The 22,374-nt window shown below is 37.8% G+C and overlaps 1 protein-coding gene across 1 annotated transcript; it reads left to right on the forward strand.

The window, feature by feature from the left end:
- The first annotated feature begins 8,245 nt into the window (after window positions 1–8,245).
- On the forward strand, window positions 8,246–13,098 carry LOC130868833 (eukaryotic translation initiation factor 2 subunit 3, Y-linked-like). Its single transcript, XM_057760853.1, has 12 exons — window positions 8,246–8,314; window positions 8,534–8,597; window positions 8,933–9,060; window positions 9,147–9,268; window positions 9,623–9,717; window positions 9,969–10,127; window positions 10,340–10,474; window positions 10,672–10,766; window positions 11,250–11,394; window positions 12,102–12,271; window positions 12,541–12,713; window positions 13,035–13,098. Exons 1-12 carry the CDS (start codon window positions 8,246–8,248, stop codon window positions 13,096–13,098), a joined length of 1,419 nt encoding a protein of 472 aa, XP_057616836.1.
- The last annotated feature ends 9,276 nt before the right edge of the window (window positions 13,099–22,374 follow it).

The raw sequence follows: 22,374 nt of genomic DNA on the forward strand, positions 1-22,374 counted from the left end.
ATGACCATCTCTATATCTTCTGATTGATATTAGTTTGAAGTCAGATTTGTTAGAAATTAGTATGGTCACACCTGCTTGTTTCTTAGGTCCATTTGCTTGAAAGACCTTTTCCCAACCCTTTACTCTGAGTAGACGTCTGTCTTTGTGGTTGAGGTGTGTTTCTTGTAAACAGCAGAATGTTGGATTCTGTTTTCCTATCCAGTCTCTTAGCCTGTGCCTTTTTATAGGTGAATTGAGTCCATTGATATTAAGTGATATTAATGACCAGTGGTTGTTGACTCCGGTTGTTATTATTTTTTTTGGTAGTAGAGTTTATGTGTTTCCCTTCTTTGAGTTGTGCTGGTGATGGGTCACTAATTGTCTGAGTTATTTATTTTATTTTAGGAATTTTTTTATTTATTAGTTTTTATTCTTTTTTAATTAAAATTTCCACCTGCTCCCCATTTCCCATTTCCCTCCCCCTCCTCCCACATATTGCCCACTCCCCGCACTCCCCTACCCCTATCCCCACTGCCCCCCACTCCATTCCCCCTCCCTCTCGATACTGAAGAGCCTTCCAAATTCCTTGCCCTGCGGGAAGACCAAGTTCCTCCCACTTCTATGTAGGTCCAGGAAGTTGAGCCTCCAAACAGGCTAAGCTACCACAAAGCCAGTTCATGTATTAGGATCGAAACCTAGTGCCATTGTCCTTGGCTTCTCATCAGCCTTCATTGTCTGCCATGTTCAGAGAGTCCAGTTTCAACCCATGTTTATTCAGCCCCAGTCCAGCTGGCCTTGGTGTGCTCCCAATAGATCAGATCCACTGTCACAGTGGGTGGGTGCACCCCTCATGGTCCTGACTTCCTTGCCTATGTTCTCCCTCCTTCTGCTCCTCATTTGAACTTTAAGAGCTCAGACCGTTGCTCCAACTTGAGTCTCTGTCTCTATCTCGATCCATCGCCAGATGAAGGTTCTAAGGTGATATGTAAGATATTCATCAATATAGGATAGGGTCATTTCAGGTTCCCTCTCCTTAGTTGCCCAAGGTACCAGCTGGGGACATCTCCCTGGACACCTGCGAACCCCTCTAGAGTCAAGTCTCTTGCCAACCATAAGATGGCTCCCTTAGTTAGGATATATACTTCACTGCTCCCGTATCCACCCTTCCTATATCCCAACCATCCCAATACCCAAGCTCCTCCCATCCTCCCCTTCTCACGTTTCTCATCCCATTTCCCCTTAGTCCCATGCCACCTCACCCGCAAGTTCCCAGTTTTTGCCTGGCAATCTTGGCTACTTCCCCTATTAAGGTGGATGACTATACGATTTATTTGGGTTCACTTTCTTATTTAGCTTCTCTAGGATCACAAATTATATGTTCAATGTCCTTTATTTATGGCTAGAAACCAATTATGAGTGAGTACATCCCAAGTTCCTCTCTTTGGGTCTGGGATACCTCACTCAGGATAGTGTTTTCTATTTTCATCCATTTGCATGCAAAATTTGAGAAGTCATTGTTTTTTACCGCCGAGTAGTACTCTAATATGTATATATTTCACACTTTCTTCATCCATTCCTCCATTGAAGGGCAGCTAGGTTGTTTCCAGGTTCTGGTATTATAAACACTGCTGCTATGAACACAGTTGAACAGATATTTTTTGTCATATGATAGGGCATCTCTTGGGCATATTCCCAAGAGTGGTATTACTGGATCTTGGGGTAGGTTGATCCCAAATTTCCTGAGAAATCGCCACACTGATTTTCAAAGTGGTTGCACAAGTGTGCATTCCCACCAGCAATGGATGAGTGTGCCCCTTACTCCACAACCTATCCAGGAGAGGCTATCATTGGTGTTTTTGATTTTAGCCATTCTGAGAGGGGTAAGATGGTATCTCAAAGTTGTTTTAATTTGCATTTCCTTTATCGTTAAGGAGGTTGAGCATGATCTTAAGTGTCTTTTGGCCATTTGAATTTCTTCTGTTGAGAATTCTCTGTTCAGTTCAGTGCTCCATTATTTAATTGGGTTAATTATCATTTTAAAGTCTAGTTTCTTGAGTTCTTTATATATTTTGGAGATCAGACCTTTGTCTGTTGCAGGGTTTGTGAAGATCTTCTCCCAGTCAGTGGGTTGCCTTTTTGTCTTAGTGACAGTTTCTTTTGCTTTATAGAAGCTTCTCAGTTTCAGGAGGTCCCATTTATTCAATGTTGTCCTTAATGTCTGTGCTGCTGGGGATATACGTAGGAAGTGATCTCCAGTACACATCTGTTGTAGAGTAGTTTTCACTTTTTCTTCTATGAGGTTCAGTGTGTTCAGACTGATACTGAGGTCTTTAATCCATTTGGACTTGAGTTTTGTGCATGGTGATAGTTATGGATCTATTTTCATTTTTCTACAGTTTGACAACCAGTTCTGCCAGCACCATTTGTTTAAGATGCTCTCTTTTTTCCATTGAATACTTTTAGCTCCTTTATCAAAAATCAGGTGTTCATATGTTTGTGGGTTAAAATCAGGGTCTTCTACTCGGTTCCATTGATCGACTTCTCTGTTTTTCCTCCACCAATCTGAAAAACAACATGAAAACACCAGAACCCAATGATCAGACAACAAAAGGTCTTGAACACCCTAATCCAGAAGAAGGGGAAAAATTGACACTATGAAAGTGATAGAGTCCCTTAAACAGCATGTAAAAAATGCCCTTATAGAAATGGATGAGAAGCATAACAAAAAGTTTGAAGAAATGAAAATACGTAAATGATACCCTGGGAAACCAAGAAAAAACAATCAAACAGGCAATGGAAACAGTTCAAGAATTGAAAACTGAAATGGAGGCAAGGGAGAAAACACAAACCGAGGGCCTACTGGATATGGTAAATCTAGGGCAATGAACAGAGACTACAGAAACAAGCATAACTAATAGAATATAAGAGATAGAAGAAAGAATCTCAGACACTGAAGATACCATAGAGAAAATAAAGGCACTGATCAAAGAAAACAGCAAATCCAACAAATTCTCTTCACAAAACATTCAGGAAATCTGGGACACAATAAAAAAAGACCAAACCTAAGAATAATAGGGATAGAGGAAGGAGAATTACAGCTCAAAGGCCAATCAAATTTATTTAACAAAATTATGGAAGAAAACTTTCCCAACATAAAGAAAGATATTCCTATGAATATTCAAGAAGCATAAAGAACACCAAATAGACTGGATCAAAAAAAATCCCCTCACCATTTAATAATCAAAACACAAAACATACAGATTAAAGAAAGAATATTAAGAGCTGCAAAGGAAAAAGGTCAAGTTACTTATGAAGGTAAACCTATCAGACTTACACCTGAGGAAAGCCAACCTTGAGTGTTACACTTTTCACAACAAGACAGTAATAAGCCCCTAATACTTGACTGCAGTCTGAAAGGGGAGAGAGATGGGGATAGATGTCTCTGGTTACATTGAGATGGGTGCCACCTCATCCAGCCCCCCCCATTCTGGAGCATTAAGTTGAATGTGCGAATCAGAATCTGTGTCACTGTGGTAGGTGCCAGTGAGCACCCTGCCCTAGCATTGAACATCTAGGTTCATGGGATACAGATGACCACAGCTGTATGCAGCACATGTGTGAGTGAGCTCAGTTCACACCACCAGCCTGAGTGTTTGATCCCATGGGGTACAGTGGAGGAGGGTGTCCACCAGCTGCTGTGGCCAAGCTTCCCCATCCTCAGTATCTCTGGGCATTTGCAATTGAGTTTTCCTTGTTTACTCTCCCACTACACCCCTCAGAGAAAGCATTTACAAAAAAACCAGTAGGGTAGGGGTGTGTAATGATGGTATGTGATCGTCTGCTTTTTCATTTTTATGTGTGTTATCTGATAGTTCTCTCCCATCCCTACTGTCTTTTCCTTACTCCTCATATTTGTATAGTACAAGCAATAAAGACACACATTTAAAAATAAAATGGGATAATAAATAAAGAGTGGTCCCCTTTTATAGGCTCTACTTGTGTTATAGGGAGAATTGCACACATTTAAAATGACTTTTAAAAGAGCTTAGTTGAGCAGGGTGGTGGTGACAAACGGCTTTAATCCTAGCACCCAGAAGGCAGAGGCAGACGGATCTCACTGAGTTCAAGGCCAGCCTGGTCTATAAGAGCTAGTTTCAGGAGAGGTTCCAAAGCTACAAAGAAAACCTATCTCAGGAACTAGAAAAAGAAAACTTTATTTGATAGTGGATAATTGAAATAGAAGTAATTGTATTTGACTTTAGGAGTAGTTAAAGACTTACATCATTAAATCAAGTATGAAAAAAATTTTAACATCTTAATTTCTAAAATATATAAATTATAGGGAGCCCAATAATAGCTACAAACATTGATAAAAACCGTTGTTTTCCTAACAGAAACCAGGCCTGTGTAATTCCTCGCACTCTAATCAAAGTTGTAGATGACTATGTTATTATGATGCAATCTACTGGACAAAACTCTTCCAACAGAATGTACTTCAGATTGTTGTATCACAGCTATAAACTTTTAAATGCAACTTTCTGTCAAATACCCAAAGGTTTGAACTGGCTTTTCCTGTGTTGTTATTCAAATTCCTTCCCCATGAAAGGTATCTTCGTAAATACATGGGAAGGATTCTTTAAGTATAAGCATATACTAGGTGTATAAGCATATACTGTCACCTTACTCCTTTAAATAAAAACTCATTTGCAAGAATCTAAATCAGTAGAATTTATTGGTTGTTTCCACTGTCAGTATCTACTGGAACTGTCACAGTGGGTCTTTGACTAGCCAAGTGAGTCCTGAATAGACAGGAGTTGTTCCAGTTTAGCGAGCTCATTTTCCATGATGTTCAGATCAACGAGTATTCTTTTGTACATGGATAACAACTGTGTGATGTTAACATGGCAAGATTGAAGTTGTTGACTGTGAGATGTGCAGCATTGTTCCTGTGTGGTCTGAATGGGATTTCTTTGAAGGGGTACAGGAGAGGTTGACTCAGGTGACCTTTCATTCACTTTTATCTGTAAAAAAAAAATTACAACTGTTTTTTTGCAGCCTAGAAATTTCCAAAATCTTACTCATGATAACTTGGTTATGAACAGATATTTTACCAAGTGGTATAGATTGGCTTATGTAGAAGAGAAACATTGAATGCCAACTATGTTTTCCATAATCACAAAGAAAAATGATGCCAACTTGTCATGTCTGGCCTTTGAAAGTTCAGGAGAAGCCTCCAAACATGTTTTTGATACTCATGATAGGCATTGCACTTGGAATTTTAAGTACCATTCATGCACACACATTTGGATCTGAGAATACTTGTGAGAACTTGGCAGTTCCTAAAGCCATTGAGGGAGGGAAAACAGGAAATTGGCTCCATGGTGAGATGGAGTGGGGTGCAATGGGAGAAATACAAGAAGAAAAGAAACTGACTCCACTTAAAGTGGAGTCATGACTTTAAATGTCAGTATCTGATACACTTGGGAGTGACTTTCGTGTGTGGTAAAAGATAGGAAACACACTTAAGGAATTTAGAACACAGTTACAATATCATAAGAAACAGTCCCAAAAATCAATAAAAAAAAAGATCACACGAAATTGAAATGCTTCTACACAAAAAGGAAACAGTTTGAAAACAAACTACAAAATTGAGAAAAGGGTACAATGTTTTGTGTAGGCAAAGATTCAAGAAGAAGGCATAGAGGCCGCCTTGTACAGCCATGTTCTTGCTTTATGAAACTCAGTAGTAACCTTGACATATGACATTAATTCTATTATAAATTACTGCACTTATTATTTTAGACCAACACCAGGAAATTCACATTTACACAGGATACCACCAGAGAAGTGAGAGAAGACAAGAGAAAGGACCCATTCTTAAGGTGAGACTTTGATGGTGAAGAACAGACCAGTTCAGGTCTCCCGTTTTCTTGTGGTGAGGGAGAGGATCGGTGGAACTTGCCATATTATTGGTGACACATGTATTTTCTTAACCTAACTACTGAATTCAATTGTGAGCGCTTGAGAAGTTTATGTGGGACAAACATCAAAAATGTCAGGGCTCTGTGGAGAGGAAAGGCGTTATTTGGTCTTCTTCCCTTAGTTCCTTTCCTCTTTCGGCAGTCTTTCAAAGACATGGCCGTGCTTGCCTTTAGCTACTTTAATGTTACATACTGCTTACCTGAAATAGTCTCTCCAGGATGTAAAAGATGAAGGCAAATACAATGCTGCCCAGGAGGATGGATACGATGTTCATGGCGCTCTCTAGGGACGCCTTTTTTCGGAAAGGAGGCACCACGTTCAGGGAGTATCGGCAGTCGGAGCACACAGGCCAGCTGGAGTAATCTGGGAGCAAGAAGCTTCTTTCCTTAACAGCCTGGTGATAACTGGCTTGAGCTGTCTGCTGCCCGGCCTTACATACTGCAGGTGACGTCAGGGCTCCTCATTGTCTACAATGTGAGACATCATAATCAGGGCCTTCTGGAAGAATCACCCTTGCCTACAAGAAGGCAGGTGAGTCCTCCACGCTGCTGCCTGACTGGTTTAGGACTAGGTTGTGAGGCTGGAGAGGAGAGAATGTGAGGTGGGGTGGAACCCATCAGTAAGATCTGAGAAAAACATAGACTTTAAGCAGATGTGCTATCTAAAAAGCATCCATCCTTTGGCTGCACCCTCATCTCTAACTGGAAAACATTTTTTTTGGTTTTTTGTTTGTTTTTTTAAATACATAAACACTAAAAAGTGGGAAGCCACACATTTAACGCCACTGCAGTACCAGAATCTGAATCTTCTTTACTCTGCATGGTTTCCTCATGTCTTACTAGTACTCTAGGCACACTAGATTGCCTTGCTCGCTTCCTTCTACATACCTCACTAAAACTTTGTTCACTTGGCATCATGATTTCTAGTTGTGGTTTTCAAATGTGAAAGAGATCGGGTGTTAAAAACACAATGAGTTCTTGGTCTCAGTTATGCCCTTCTGCTCCCCCCACCTTATCCACATCTCTTCATTTCCACCTCCACTCTACTTTGTGAGGAACAAATTTTGTATTTTTCAATTGAAGAATTTGATTTTTTATATCACACTAATTGTGAGTGTTATAGTGCTATGAACTGAGAGCTGTGTCATTCTGGAAATATGATTTCAGACGTGCATGTAGTGATCTGTTTCTCTGCTTCTTTACCCAGTTCTGGCTTTGGGAAGGTGAAGTCCCTTTGCTTAAAACAGGAGAAACAGGTTCTCAATGAATGATTTTTCTATGGAATTAAATATCAAATAGTTCTTTTTTCTTTCTTCCATTTGTAATTGTGTCCTTATATGTCTGTATAAATGTGATGTTGTGTATACACATATTTGTATAAAGCTGTAAGGTTGATTGCACTAATCTTCCCTACTTCTTCCACCTTACATTTCGGAGGCATGGTCTCTCAAGCGAACTAAGTGTTCACCAATAAAGCTAGTCTTACACCTGCTTTTCTCAACTGCTGGGCTGGATATCGAGTTGGCAGCCATGTCCAGTACATATTTAATTGATGGATTCTAAGGTTCTAAATTCTACTCTTCCTTCCTTCCTTCCTTCCTTCCTTCCTTCCTTCCTTCCTTCCTTCCTTCCTTTCTTTTTTTCTTTTGGATTTTCGAGACAAGGTTTCTCTGTAGCTTTGGTTCCTGTCCTGGAATTCCCTTTGTAGACCAGGCTGGCCTCGAACTCACTGAGATCCGCCTGCCTCTGCTTCTCGAGTGCTGGGATTAAGGGCGTGCGCCACCACTGCCCGGCTCTACATAAGCTTTCTTAGATTCAGAAACTTTATCAAGGATCACCGAAGACCCATTAGCCAATCTTGCCTTATTCCAATACTCAAGTGAGTTTTTTTTTTTTAAATAAATTAAGCTAAGTGAAATTTCCTTTGAAATTTAAGCATTAATTCTAGTACCCGGGACCTAAATACATTTTATACCATTGAGTAGTTTTGATTCAAATAGGTTCCTTGGAGGTGGGGCTTTTACTGGGGCTGCCCATGGTATTGCCTGTACAAATATTTATTAAGTCCGATGGAAAGTTTGTACCGTGTTATTTTATTGAGTTTCCTAGAATCAGTGTAGAAAGGCATTCAGAGTGTGACATCCAGGTAGCAGGCCCACATTCTATTCCCATTTTTTTCAGGCTGGGTCCTTAGCCGCCTTCTTCTCGCCATTTTTCTGTCCCGCCCACGAGATTCTGCGCATTCTGTGACGTAACTACGTTGACCACAGTCTCCGGTGAAGAAGATGGCGGGCGGAGAAGCTGGTGTGACTCTCGGTCAGCCGCACCTTTCTCGTCAGGAACTCGCCACCTTGGTGAGATTTCGCTTCTTAAACAAAGTCTGTGTAGTGGAGAAAAGCGTTGGGATTAGGTCGTCCTGACATTCTTAGAGGTCCAAGTCAGAAAATTTCACTCCTGGACCTGATCGTGGGGACTGCGATTAATAACGTTTTCCGTCAGAAATTTCTTTACACTTTAAAAAAAAGTGAGGTACGGACAGGGAGATAGGAAAACCATTGAAATGTTTTTTGCAGGATGTGACCAAGTTGACTCCCCTTTCACACGAAGTCATCAGCAGACAGGCCACCATTAACATAGGTAAGAGTTTTCACTTCTTGATTCAGGAGCTTTATTTATTTATTTTATTTACTTATTTATGTTTATTTTTATTTATATATCTATTTCATTTGTTATTTATTGCTTACATTTATTTATTATGCTCATTTCTTTGCTTATTTATTATTTTTATTTATTATATTCATTATTTTATTTATTTATGTATTTATTTCTTTATTTCTCTTTGAAACAACATTTCTCTATACCTTTCAAGCCTTTATTTATTTATTTAATAAATATAAAGTCAACAGTTTTCACTAGTCTCTTAAACTATTTGGAGTAATTATATGCATATTATTATTTTTTTATTTTTGTAGGTACAATTGGTCATGTTGCTCATGGAAAATCGACAGTTGTCAAAGCCATTTCTGGTGTTCACACTGTCAGGTTCAAAAATGAACTAGAAAGGAATATCACCATAAAACTTGGATATGCGAATGCCAAGGTACCTAATACACTTGGGAAGTGGTTGCTGTCCTAACTGTTGATGACAGCAGTAGACAAATTCAAAATTTCCTCTGAAACTTTCAGATTTATAAGCTGGACGACTCCAGTTGTCTCCGCCCAGAATGTTACAGATCTTGTGGAAGTAGCACACATGATGAGTTTCCTTCAGACATTCCAGGAACCAAAGGGAATTTCAGACTAGTCAGGTGATTATCTCACTGCTTATTGAAATATTTAGAGTTTTCAAATAATTTATGACGTAAATTGATGGTTATTCTTTTTGTTAAGGTGTGAATAAAAATTTGGGATGACATCTTTTTTCAAAGACATATGACACAGTTTGTTCAGTAGCCTAAATTATTTTAAGATAAAATAATTAAAATAAAAGTATGAGTTATTTGAAGACTGATGATTATTTTTCTATTATTATTGTTATATTTATTATTATTATTGATCTTATTTGAATACTGATGATTATTTTTCTATTATTATTATATTTATTACTATTATTATATTTATTATCATTATTATCATTATCATTATTATTATTTCCCCATTAGACACGTCTCCTTTGTTGACTGTCCCGGCCATGATATTCTGATGGCAACCATGCTGAACGGTGCAGCCGTGATGGACGCCGCTCTCCTGTTGATAGGTAAAATCAGAAACAGTTGTGATCCCATCCGTGTGAAGTCTGAGAATCCTTTAAAAGAGACCCTAAAGCCATGAGGGACCTGAGAGACTCTAAATTATTATTGTTGTTGTTGTTTTTATTTATTATACTTATTATTATTTATAAGAGACCCTAAAGCTATGAGGGACCCTCAATCACAAACTTCTGATTTTATTAAGAAATCCTTCATGCATGTTTCACATGTTAAAATGTGTTTTTAAAAATTGATTTAGCGGGTAACGAGTCTTGTCCTCAACCGCAAACGTCTGAGCACCTGGCCGCCATTGAAATCATGAAGCTGAAACACATTCTGATCCTGCAAAATAAAATTGATCTGATGAAGGAAAGTCAGGCTAAGGAGCAGTACGAGCAGATCCTGGCGTTTGTACAAGGTGAGAGGCCTTGATATGTAATTGATATGTAAGCATGTTCGAGTCACCATAGTAGACGTGTCATCTCATGCTCTTAAGGAACAGTTATTTAAGATGAAAATACCATGAAGATGATCGTTTCTGTTTGTTAGCTAAGGTGTCTGGGGGTATTTAAGGAGCTTTTTTAGTGTGTTTGTTGTATGTAGAACACAATTTTGAATTTTGCCCCTCAGGTCCGGTAGCAGAAGGAGCTCCTATTATTCCAATTTCTGCTCAGTTAAAATACAACATTGAAGTCGTGTGTGAGTATATAGTAAAGAAAATTCCGGTGCCTCTCAGAGACTTCACCTCAGAACCCCGACTTATCGGTGAGGAATTCGCCTTTCCACCCCTAATCGTGATTATTTTTTTATTAATATGTTCATTTCATGTTTTTAAATGTTTATTTCGTGTTTTTAACAGATTTCTTCCTTAATGTGTTTATTTAATGTTTTTAATGGTTTATCTCATGTTTTTAACCGGCTTATTGCATGTTTGCTCGGCATCCACGCTGTTTCCCCCCCAGTCATCCGGTCTTTTGATGTGAACAAACCTGGCTGTGAAGTTGATGACCTCAAAGGGGGCGTCGCTGGTGGTAGCATTTTAAAAGGAGTATTAAAGGTAAATCATGTTTTAACTTTTTAGTGTGACCCCCATCCGCCCTAAAAATAAGTTAAAATCAATGGTTTTGTTCTCGTTTAAAAGTAAGTTTTATTGAATTGTTTGATGCGGTTTTGCTAAATATTTTTTAAAAAATATTTATGTATGTGTGTTTGCACATGTATATGTATGTACACCATATGTGTGCTTGGTTAAAATCTATGGTTTTGTCCTCGGTTAAAAGTAAATTTTATTTAATTGTTGTCTGGAGTTTTTCTAAATATTTTATTATATTTACATGTTACATGTGACTCCTATGTGGAGTCTGTTATGGGTAATTACTTAAATTGAATGGTTTTAAAAAATATTTTTTACACTGTCCAAAATTGTCCTTGTAAGCAGGAGGGATAATATTTTAGTTTTAATCATGTTTTTCAGACATTTTTACAGGTTAAAGTCATGTGTAGCCCCCAGATATCATTAATTCATTCATACATGTTCTAGGTGGGCCAGGAAGTAGAAGTGAGACCAGGAATCATTTCCAAGGACATGGAAGGGAAACTCATGTGTAAACCGATCTTCTCCAAGATTGTGTCACTGTTCGCAGAACACAACGATCTTCAGTATGCGGCTCTGGGCGGTCTCATCGGTGCGGATTTTATTCTGATGGAGAAATGTGTTTTCCTTGATTTCTGTTCCTTTCCAGGGGAGACGTGTTATTCCAAAGATGGTCGTGTGTGTTTAATTGTATGACAATCTAATTTGGTAATGGGCATATATGTATAATATAGATATATAGTATTATGTCTTATTATATTAGTATATATTATATACGTTATATATTATTATATGTTACATATATTATTGAGTTATAATTATGTTACATATTATATATCATATGTCATTATATTATTATGTATTATATTATATGCTATTATATATTATATATCTTATATATTATGTATGATTATATATATTCAGTTAAACTTTGACTTTTACAATATAAAATGCATGTTTATGAACATATGAAGAATACATTCCAGTTTTATGAATAGGGTGACTTTTAACCCGTTATGTGTACATGTATTTATATGATATGTTATGCATACATGTATGTCTGTGTGGTATAAGAAAATTTTGTAGAAAATGAGTTTGAAATCCGCAGTGAGTCCCAGAGAAACAGTTGTAGAGGTCTCTGGATGTACTTACTTAGTTTTATTTACATGACAAAAACCTAGTTCTTAGCATGTACGATTTATGCTACTCTGTTTAAAATTAACCCTTCAATTTTTTATTAATTTTAAAGAAATAAAATATAAAATAAAAATTATATATGTCTACCCACATTTTTATCAGGAGTCGGAACAAAAATCGACCCGACGTTGTGCCGCACAGACCGCATGGTGGGGCAGGTCCTCGGTGCTGTTGGCACTCTACCTGAAATATTCACAGAATTAGAAATTTCCTACTTCCTGCTGAGACGGCTCCTGGGCGTGCGCACAGAGGGAGACAAAAAAGCCGCCAAGGTGAGTTCTTTAATAACGGCTTCACAGCTATGAAATATTGTGTGGTATCACAGCCCCTTTTATTTAAAATAGAATCACAAAAGGGATAAATAATAAACAAATATTTCCTATAAGGTCATGGCAAAGAAAAGTGACGGTGCTTTAAATTTTAAAAAACAGTGGTATTGTCGTGTCCATTTATGTTGTATGTGCGGCCAGGATTAACTATATCTCTGGTTTATTTTAGAAAGTTTTAGTTCCTTTTCTCTTAACTATGTTCCCTCCCTCAGGTTCAGAAGCTGTCCAAGAGTGAAGTGCTCATGGTGAACATAGGATCCTTGTCCACAGGAGGCAGAGTCAGCGCCATCAAGGCCGACTTAGGGAAAATCGTCCTCACCAATCCTGTGTGCACAGAAGTGGGAGAAAAAATTGCTCTGAGCCGACGCGTGGAGAAACACTGGCGGTGAGTGTGTCAGTTTTGTCACGGCCAATTGAGAAAATACGGCGTGTGTATATACACATACATGTATATATACATGCACACATATATACACATATAAATGTATACATATATGATGTGTGTATGCATATGTAGACATATATACATGTACGCATATGTGCACATATAAATATATACATATATGGTGTACATGAGTACATATATACATATAAATATGTACATATATATACATATACTAAGAGCATGTCTGAACTGGACATCAGGCATAGTGAACATGTGAACCGAATTTAAAAATAAACGATTTCTTCTATTTTATTTTTTCAGCCTGATAGGCTGGGGCCAGATCAAAAGAGGAGTGACCATCAAGCCGACCATAGACGACGAATAAAATGACACGTTTGGATGAAACGAGGATATGTTGATGTTTCTTAACATGCTTAGAGATGTTTTCATGTTAAAAGTAGGCAATATAATTTCAAAGCTTATGTGAGTCAGAACTGTCGGGTTTTTCTAGTTTACATGAGAAGAAACCGGCATCTGTCACGTCAGACTTCTTGACGTATTTAATCTGCAGGTCAGCCTGCAATGTCATCTGTGTGGCCTGGAAATAAAATAAAAATAAAACCAAGTTGACTGTGTTTGCTCTGCACCGTTAAACTCCCAGTAAAGCTTTTCTTAGGATTCGTTTTATTTTATATGTCCAGGCATGAAGGACGGTGAACATGTATAAACACGTGAAGGCTAACTTTAGTTTTCCCTCATTTTATAACACTTTGTTTAAATACAAGATGGAAAAATTAACAGGCTCGAATAAATCCTTTCAGACCTTCTTTTAATATGTGATCCGTGTAAAATGAGGGGACCTCTAAGGGGTGGGCAGCTCAAAATTTTAGGTCTAGTCGAAGGGATTCATCACTCTTTTCTAGCCTGTGCATGCGTTAAATATACATCTGGGACATTTATACATGCAGGCAAAACATTAAATAAATCTAAACCAAAGTCCTCAGAAACTCATCAGAATATTACGTGTATAAACTTAGTATATAAATATATAACATACATAAATATATAATATAAATATATAAAATATAGTATATATTCGAATAGGAACCTTTATTTATAATGTAAATACACACAGACATATATATATATAGTTTTATTTGCATGGGTTTTTGTCAGTCAATTCCCTCGGAGGCCAGAAGAGGGCATCAAATCACCTGGAGCTGGAGTTGACAGTTGTGAATGTGTTTGCGGTTGTTGGGAGCTGAACACGGGTTCTCTCTAATGTCAGTCAATGCTTGTAAATCGTAAGCTGTCATGAATTTCTTTTATTTTATTTTCATGCAGTGTTTAAAGGCAGAAGGCTCGGGTCCCTTCGGCTCCTCTCTGTTCTGCTCGGCTCCTATGGGCTCCTCAGAGCTCCTCTTGGGTCCTCTCGACTCCCCTCAGCTCCGCTGCTCTACTCCCCTCGGCTCCGCTCGGCTCCGCAATGCTCCGCGGGGCTCCTCTCGACTGTGCTATGTTCCTCTTGGCTCCGCTTGGCTCCTCTTCTCTCCTCTCCAGTCCACTCGGGTCCACTCGTGTCCTCTCGGATCCCCTCAGCTCCTCTCGACTCCGCTAGTCTCCGCTCGGCTCTCCGCTTATTATAGATAATTCCTTAAGGCCCCCCAAACTCAAAGCAAAAAAAATACTATTTTTCAAATATAATTTTTTTAAAAAAATTAAAGCCTAACAGAATCAATCTGTACAAATTTTAATATTTGCTCCATGAGAAGAATGAAACCATTAGATAAAATATTTCATTTTTCCAGATGTTTTGTGTTTTCCACTCAAAATTGATAAACTTGCAGCAGAGCGTCAGTTTGGTGTTCTGTGTGCCTGCTTCTTATATTTGCTTCTTCTGTTTGTCTCAGTTTGGAGACGTTTTCACGTGTAAAAATTTGTCCTGTGCTGTGGTTCTCATCCGTTTGTTTCTTTTAATCTAAGGTTTATTGTTTCACAGTGTTCTACATGTCCTGCGTGTTCCACAGGTCCTGCAGGTCCCTGAGCAGAGGCAGGCAGGGGACAGTGGGTCACGAGACGACAGCACAGGTCCTGCGGGTTTCTGAGGCCAAGGGCCGATGGGATAATTCAAGAAAATCTAACTAGGGCTGGAGAGATGGCTCAGAGGTTAAGAGCATTCCCTGCTCTTCCAAAGGTCCTGAGTTCAATTCCCAGCAACCACATGATGGCTCACAACCATCTGTAATGAGGTCTGGTGCCCTCTTCTGGCCTGCAGGTGTATAATAAATAAATAAATATTTAAAAAAGCCAAGCGTCAAGTCCGGCATCCATGAGTAAGGATAAGTCTCCGTGTGTTTATGTGAGAGCTGGGTGCGAGTCCCGTGTGAAGACTCCGGTACCTGGGGGTACTGAGCCCTCAAATTCCGATGCCTCTTCTCTGCTCGAGGGAGGGGTCTCCCCCAGCTCCTGACAACGGCTAATGGTTAATACACACACACACAGCCCTCATTGTCCGCCATGCTCAGAGAGTCCGGTTTTATCCCATGCTTTTTCAGTAGCAGTCCAGCTGGCCTTGGTGAGCTCCCAATAGATCGGCCCCACTGTCTCAGTGGGTGGGTGCACCCCTCATGGTCCTGACTTCCTTGTTCATGTTCTCCCTCCTTCTGCTCCTCATTAGGACCTTGGGAGCTCAGTCTGGTGCTCCAGTGTGGGTCTCTGTCTCTCTCTCCATCCATGGCTAGATGAAGGTTCTATGGCGATATGCAAGATATTCATCAGTATGGCTATAGGATAGGCTCATTTCAGGTTCCCTATCCTCAGCTGCCCAAGGATCTAGCTGGGGACATTGCCCTGGACACCTGGGAACTTCTCTAGAGTCAATGACATCTTGAATTTTGCATGTAAAGGGATGGAAATAGAAAAACACTATCCTGAGTGAGGTAACCCAGACCCAAAAAGATGAACATGGGATGTACTCACTCATAAGTGGTATCTAGCCATAAATGAAGGACATTGAGCCTATAATTCGTGATCCTAGAGAAGCTAAATAAGAAGGGGAACCCAAAGAAAAACATATAGTTATCCTCCTGGATATGGGAAGTAGATAAGATTGCCGGACAAAAATTGGGAACTTGGGGTGGGAATGGGATGGGGGTAAGGGGAGATGGAGAGAGAAAAATGAGATGGGGAGGATGGGGAGAGCTTGGGGGAATGGGATGGCTGAGGTGGAGGAAGGGTGGATATGGGAGCAGGATAGTATATATCTTAATTAATGGAGTCATTTTAGGGTTGGCAAGAGACTTGACTCTGAAAATATTTTTTAAAGCAATGAACTCATCCAATGCTCTCTTTTTGAGGTAGTTGATAATTCATACAAATAGTTATCTCTTTTTCTCCTTTTTGTTTTTGAAAATAGATTTTTTTCCATATAGTATGCTCTGATTATCGTTTTCCCCTTCCCCAACTCTTCCCAGAACCTGCTTTTCTCCTTACCCACCGAAATTCAGATGCTCTCTTTTTCTCTCATTAGAAAACAGACAGGCAAGTAAAAGTAATATTTAAAATAAGATAAAACAAAGCAGAATAGGACAAAACGAAGAAATGGAAGAAAAAGCACCAAAATGAGAAGAAACTAATTTTAGACACAGAGACCCACACGTTTTCACACAGAGAAAGCCCATTAAAACACAAAAGCAGAAACCATAATCCATACACAAAAGACCTATGAGGTCTAAAGGGAGACAATCCCTGACATGACATTATGGGACAAAGAACCTCCAAATGTCATTGAGTTCATTTTGTACTGGCCATCTAGTGTGGGCCTGAGGCCTGCCCTTAAGTGTGGTTTGTATCTATACTGAGACTCTATTGGAGAAAGCCATTTTTTCCTTTGTGAGTAGTTAGTTATCCATTAAAGATAGCTTCCACAACAGGGGCAGGAACTTGTGTCCATTTTTCCTCTCAGCACTGGGATACCATCTGTCTTAGACCTGTGCAGACCAAGCTTGTGCTTGCTGCCACAGTCTGTGAGTTCAATGTGCATCAGCTTTGTTGTGCATAAAAGATCTATTTCCTTGGTATCTTTCATCTGCCTGGCTCTTAAAATCTTTCTGCCTCCTCTTCCACAGAGTTCTGTGAGCCCCGAGGGGAGGGATTTGATGGAGACATTCTATATAGGACTGAGTAGCCCAGGGTCTTTCCCCCTCTGCACATTGTACCTCTGTGTTTATTTCTTTCTACTGAAGGAGGAAGCTTCTCTGATGATGGCTGAGGAAGACACTGGTCTATGGGTGTAGCAGAATGCCCCTAGGCGTCATATCATCACTACATTCTTTTAACATAACAATATTATTTGGTTTTTCTCTAGGTCTGTGAACTATCTCATCTCAGGTCCTTGACCACCCAAGCAAATACAAACAGCTTTATTAATAATAAGTCACCAGAAATGTGACTTTGTTAGGCACACATTCAAATAAACACTGCAGAAAACACAACATGTAACAGCTGATAGAAGCTAAATTGGGGACAGTAACTTTGATTAGACATGAACAAATGGTTGGAACTAGAGACAGCTACCCATATTTCAATAGGAAGAGTAAATAGAAAGAAGGGAAATGACTTTTTCCATGATTTTATAATTAATACACTTTGAATAAATCTGAATAGGGCCAAATTGTCTGAGTAAGAAATAGACTTTCTTAGTGGCATGGGGTTCTTGAAACAAATGGCTTTAGGCCAAGCTGTTAATTCTAAATTGCTTGTAAAGTACCTAGGCACTTGAACTCAAAAGCAATGTTGTAGAGAACTGAGTGCTCTTTCCAACCGCATGTTTATCCCTCTGTAAAAGTGTCATATTCTTTACTTCAATGTATATTTCAATCCACAATCACATGTATCACCTCTTTCTTCTGCAGCATAAACAAAAGAAAAATCTACACCATGGCATGTAAAAATAAAACAGGTGGTTCTAAAAAAAATTTGTCATGCCTGAAAGCATATAGAGGGTGATCATACTGTAACATATTTGGCATATTGAGCAGTTATTTTCTGAAACAGCTGCACCACTTTACACTCCTGTCGGTGATTTTCGATGACAATTCCAAGTCATCCCCATCCTCAGTAACACTTGCTGTGATTTGCCATCCTATATCTGTATGATGTCTTCTAGCTATCATAGTGGATGTGAAGTGGTACTCCCTGTGGGTTTGACTTAATGATCTTTTATAAGACCTTTTCAGAAATCTCTATCCACCTCTTTGGGCATGATTAATAGGAATGCCATTTTTGTTGTTGAATTGTAAGACATTTACATTTGCATGAAATATCTTATAAAGTATATGGTTTGCAGATATTTATTTTCTTTCTATGCATTGTCATTTAACTTTCTGATGGTATAATTTGCAATAAAAATGTTACCTTTTATCTTGAGGTGGTAAAATATGTCCTTTTTTCTCTGGAAATATTAAATGGTATTATATCTGAGAAATAATTAACTAAACAAAAATCATTTTTGCTTTTAAAAATTATGTTAGTTCTTATATTTAGGTCTGCTGTTTTGAGTTAATTCTGTGTCTGATGAGAGCAAAAGTCTAAATATATTTGTTTGAACAAAGATATTGACACTATTTGTGGAAGCCAGTCATTCTTCACATTATTGTATTGTGTACATATTTATGAAGCACACTATGGTGGGTTGTTACAGTTCTACAATTTTTAATGGTCAGATTTTGGTAATTAGTACTTTCCTCAAAATTTTATCATTTCTATATTGAAAACTCTTTCGTTTTTCTCTTATACTAAAATACACCAGAAACTGCTAAAGACTGTTACCTTACTTTATTAAACAGCATCAGACTAATTCCTCCTAACTGTATTCTTCTGTACATTATATAAAGGTGAAGACTGAAGAACAATGAAATTACATTTTAAAATATCTTATTCACTTTCAATGCTGTGTGTGTTATTAGGAGAAAAACAACACTTTATTGAGTTCTAATTTAAGTAATCAATTTCACATAATAATAAAACAAGTATCAATTATAAAATCAAAAACATAAACTATCTGAATACTATCATATAGTAAATATAACATATGTATCCTATGGTGTCATAAAATTATATTAACAAAGGCCAAGGAGAGTTATGAACAAACTGAAACACAGTATTAAGGAAAATATCAATTAATAGTGGAAGTGCCTTAAACAGAGTTAGGGTGAATAGATTAAAGGTATTCTTTTTCAGGTCTTCCTAGTAAAAAATTCCTACTTAATATTGTTCCTACAAAGAAAATTTAGACTATTGTAGCTTCATTAGGACAGAACTCAGGCACAATGTTGGCTATCCAGGACTCAGGTAAGCCAGGCCCTGAAAACTAACTACATGCTATCCCTCGCATTTGGAAGGTACAAAATTCTATCTCACAGAAATGAAGCTTAGGATGATGGTTGCCAGTATGTACTTTCAGAGAAATACTGGCCTTACAAAGTCACATAGAGTTGCTCTGCAATTTTCTGGGGGAGATTCTATCAAATTAGTGTTAGTTGGTGTTAAGTTCTTCTTTCAATGTTTGATAGATCCTCTCTTCCATCCTGGTCCTTCATTAGATACATATCCCTGTGAATATTGAGATTATAGCACACATATTGAAAGCTTAAATACCAATATCCACGTATAAGGGAGGTCAATGCGATATTTGTCTTTTAGGGTATAGGTTACCTCACTCAAGATGATGTTTTCTATTTCCATCTATTTAATAATCTGCAAATTTAACAATTTCCTTTTTAATGACTGAGTAATATTACATGTGTAACTGTTCTACAGTTTCACTTTCCATTCATCAGATTCATTGGCTGATAGATACCTAGGCCATTTCTAGTTTCTGGGTATTATGGAGCAGCAGCAAACACAAATGAGCAATTACTTTTGGTTCTTTGGCATGAGGCTTTCATTTTATGCAGTTTTATATTATAGATTTAACATTTACTGTGCTGTTTAGATTATTACATCTTGATTAAGTTTTGGTTGACATATCTTTTAGGGAGATGAATTTCATAACCTTAGCACTTTTAAATTATTGCATATTCATTGTACAAATTAAAGAACAGTTTGGTTCAGGTATTGTGGCTCAAACTTCTAATTTCAACACTCGAAATAATTATGCAAGAGGAATGATACAAGTCAGAGGCCAGTGTTAAACCTTGTCTTAAATACACAAAACAACAACAAACAGCAAATCAACACAAGCCCCACAAAGTAAGAGTGTTCATTGTGGCATTTCTCCTTAGTAATATAATGTATGTTGATTACATTTGTCTTTCTTACCACCATCCATCTTTCTCTTCTTCATCCCTAGTAATCTCACTTTTAGATTATTTCCTGCTCATTTTCTAGCTTTTACATTTTTCAGAGAGCTCATTATACTTGCTTTTGTGGGACAAGTTTAATTCATTTAAGATAATGATTTCAACAGTTTCATCCTTTTTCCTGCAAACAACATAATTTCATTCTTCTTTATGGTTGAGACTACACCACTGTATATATCCTTTCCTCCACTCAGGATATGAAGCCTAACTACATAATTTGGCTATTTATATAATGGTACAGAAAATACAGATATGAAAACATCTCTATAGTAAGGTGCTTCTTTTGGATGAATACCTAAACATGGCATGACTAGATCATAGAAATGTTTAAAAATATTTTTATGCATAAGACGTTCTACGTCTTTCCACATTAATCTGCTTGAAAAGCACAACAATGTAATCCCATCAGCTTTCTAGTTTTCAGTCTTCTCCAAATCTCTTGCCTACTGATGATCTTTTGTTTGAATTTAACTTAAGTACAGAATTATACATACAAGACCAAATATTTCCTCTAAAAGAAATATGATACCAATGATAGAAAGATTCTAATTTACAATGGTGACGTTATCATCCTTCTGTTTTTTATATTAGTGGTGGCTTGAAAGAAAATGTCCCCCAAAGGGAGTGGCACTATTAGGAGGTGTGACTTTGTTGTTGTAGTTTGGTCTTATTGGAGGAATTGTGTCACTGTTGGGGCAGGCTTTGAGTTTTCTTTTTCTTAAACTTTCCTTGGTGTGATTATTAGTTAGCTTCCTGCTCCTTGTGAGATGCAGGACCCTGGGCTGTTTCTCCAGCACCATGTCTGCCTGCCTGCCTCCATGCTTCCTGCTGTGATGGACTGAACATCTGAACTGTAAGCAAGCCCCCTGAAGTAAATATTTTCTTTATTAGAGTTGCCATTGTCATGGTATCTCCTTAAGCAATAGAAATCCAAACTAAGACAATATTGTAATGCAATTTACATATTTTTTTAAGTTTCTGGACTATTTGATATATTATGTACATATGAATAATGCTATGCATAAGTCATGATTTTATAATGAACTTTATTTACACAGATGCATGTAAACAATATCTTATGATGTTGCACTTTCTGGTAGTTCTTATCAGATCTAAAAGTTTCCTTGTGAAGTTCATAGGGTCTTCTAAATATAGAATCATATTGTCTAAAAATAAGAGCAATTTGACTTACTGTTTTCCCATTTGCCTTCCATCTATTTCAGTCTTCGGCCTCATTGCTCTAGGCAAAATTTAAAGCACTATACTGAATATGAGTGAAGACAGTAGATATCCTTGTCTCTTTTCAGATTTTAAAGAAGTTACTCTCTGTTTTCCCTCCCTTAGTATCATGCTCACTGTTAAAAAAAAACCAGTCTAAATAACTGTAAAAAAATTGGCTTTTTTAAAAAACGTTGTACTTCAGACAGTAGGTTAAAATTAAAAATATATAAAGAACTGCACATGGCACAATATTTCTAAGAGTGTAATAGCGCCATGCATGTCTTAGCAGAGACCAGTATCTCTCTAATTGAACTTAAAGTTTGTTCAACTAGAGGGAAATTAGGTCTGGTACTGAAAACCTACCCAACATCTAGGGGCCTGTGAAGTCATGGAACTTGAAGGAGAAGCTACAACTGCCATTTTACTAAACCATCATATTTCCTAACTACTCTTTCATCTTAAGGCTAATGCATAATAGCGAATGGTGGGGAAGAAAGAATTTAAGAAACAGAGGAAGAGGAAATCTACTATGTGATCTCATATCCTAGAAATGACAAAGAAGATATAGCTGTGATGTGATATCAACATGACTAACTAAACAAAATCTGAACAAGGATAACACCGATAGACAAGCTAACATGGAAGGGAGAAATCTCTTGGGGCCTTAATCCCAGACAAATAACTACAGGCAACTAAAAAAATGCTGAAATGAGAATAAAGTGTCTTAAAATGTGTTATCCAACACCAAGTCGTCAGCCATGAAACCATATACAGTAAATAACATCATATGAACTTTAGGTTGTATTTACATACTTAGGATTAGAGCCATAACACCTACACTGGGCCCATAGAAGACCAGTCTTAAAAACAATCAGGCAAAGAATGGGGATGTATTCATGGATCCCTATTCTTTACCTCAGAATTGACTATATTTAGATTCTGGGACAGAATATATCACTTTCTTTAGTTGTGTACCTACTTTTTAAGCCCATCAGTCTCTAGCAGATATCTCCAAACTTATGGTCACACAGATAGCCCTGAATAATCTCAATGGGTTACAGAAAAAAATTAATAGACAT

This window comes from Chionomys nivalis, chromosome Y (assembly GCF_950005125.1).
Source record: "Chionomys nivalis chromosome Y, mChiNiv1.1, whole genome shotgun sequence".
Classification (NCBI taxonomy): Eukaryota; Metazoa; Chordata; class Mammalia; order Rodentia; family Cricetidae; genus Chionomys; species Chionomys nivalis.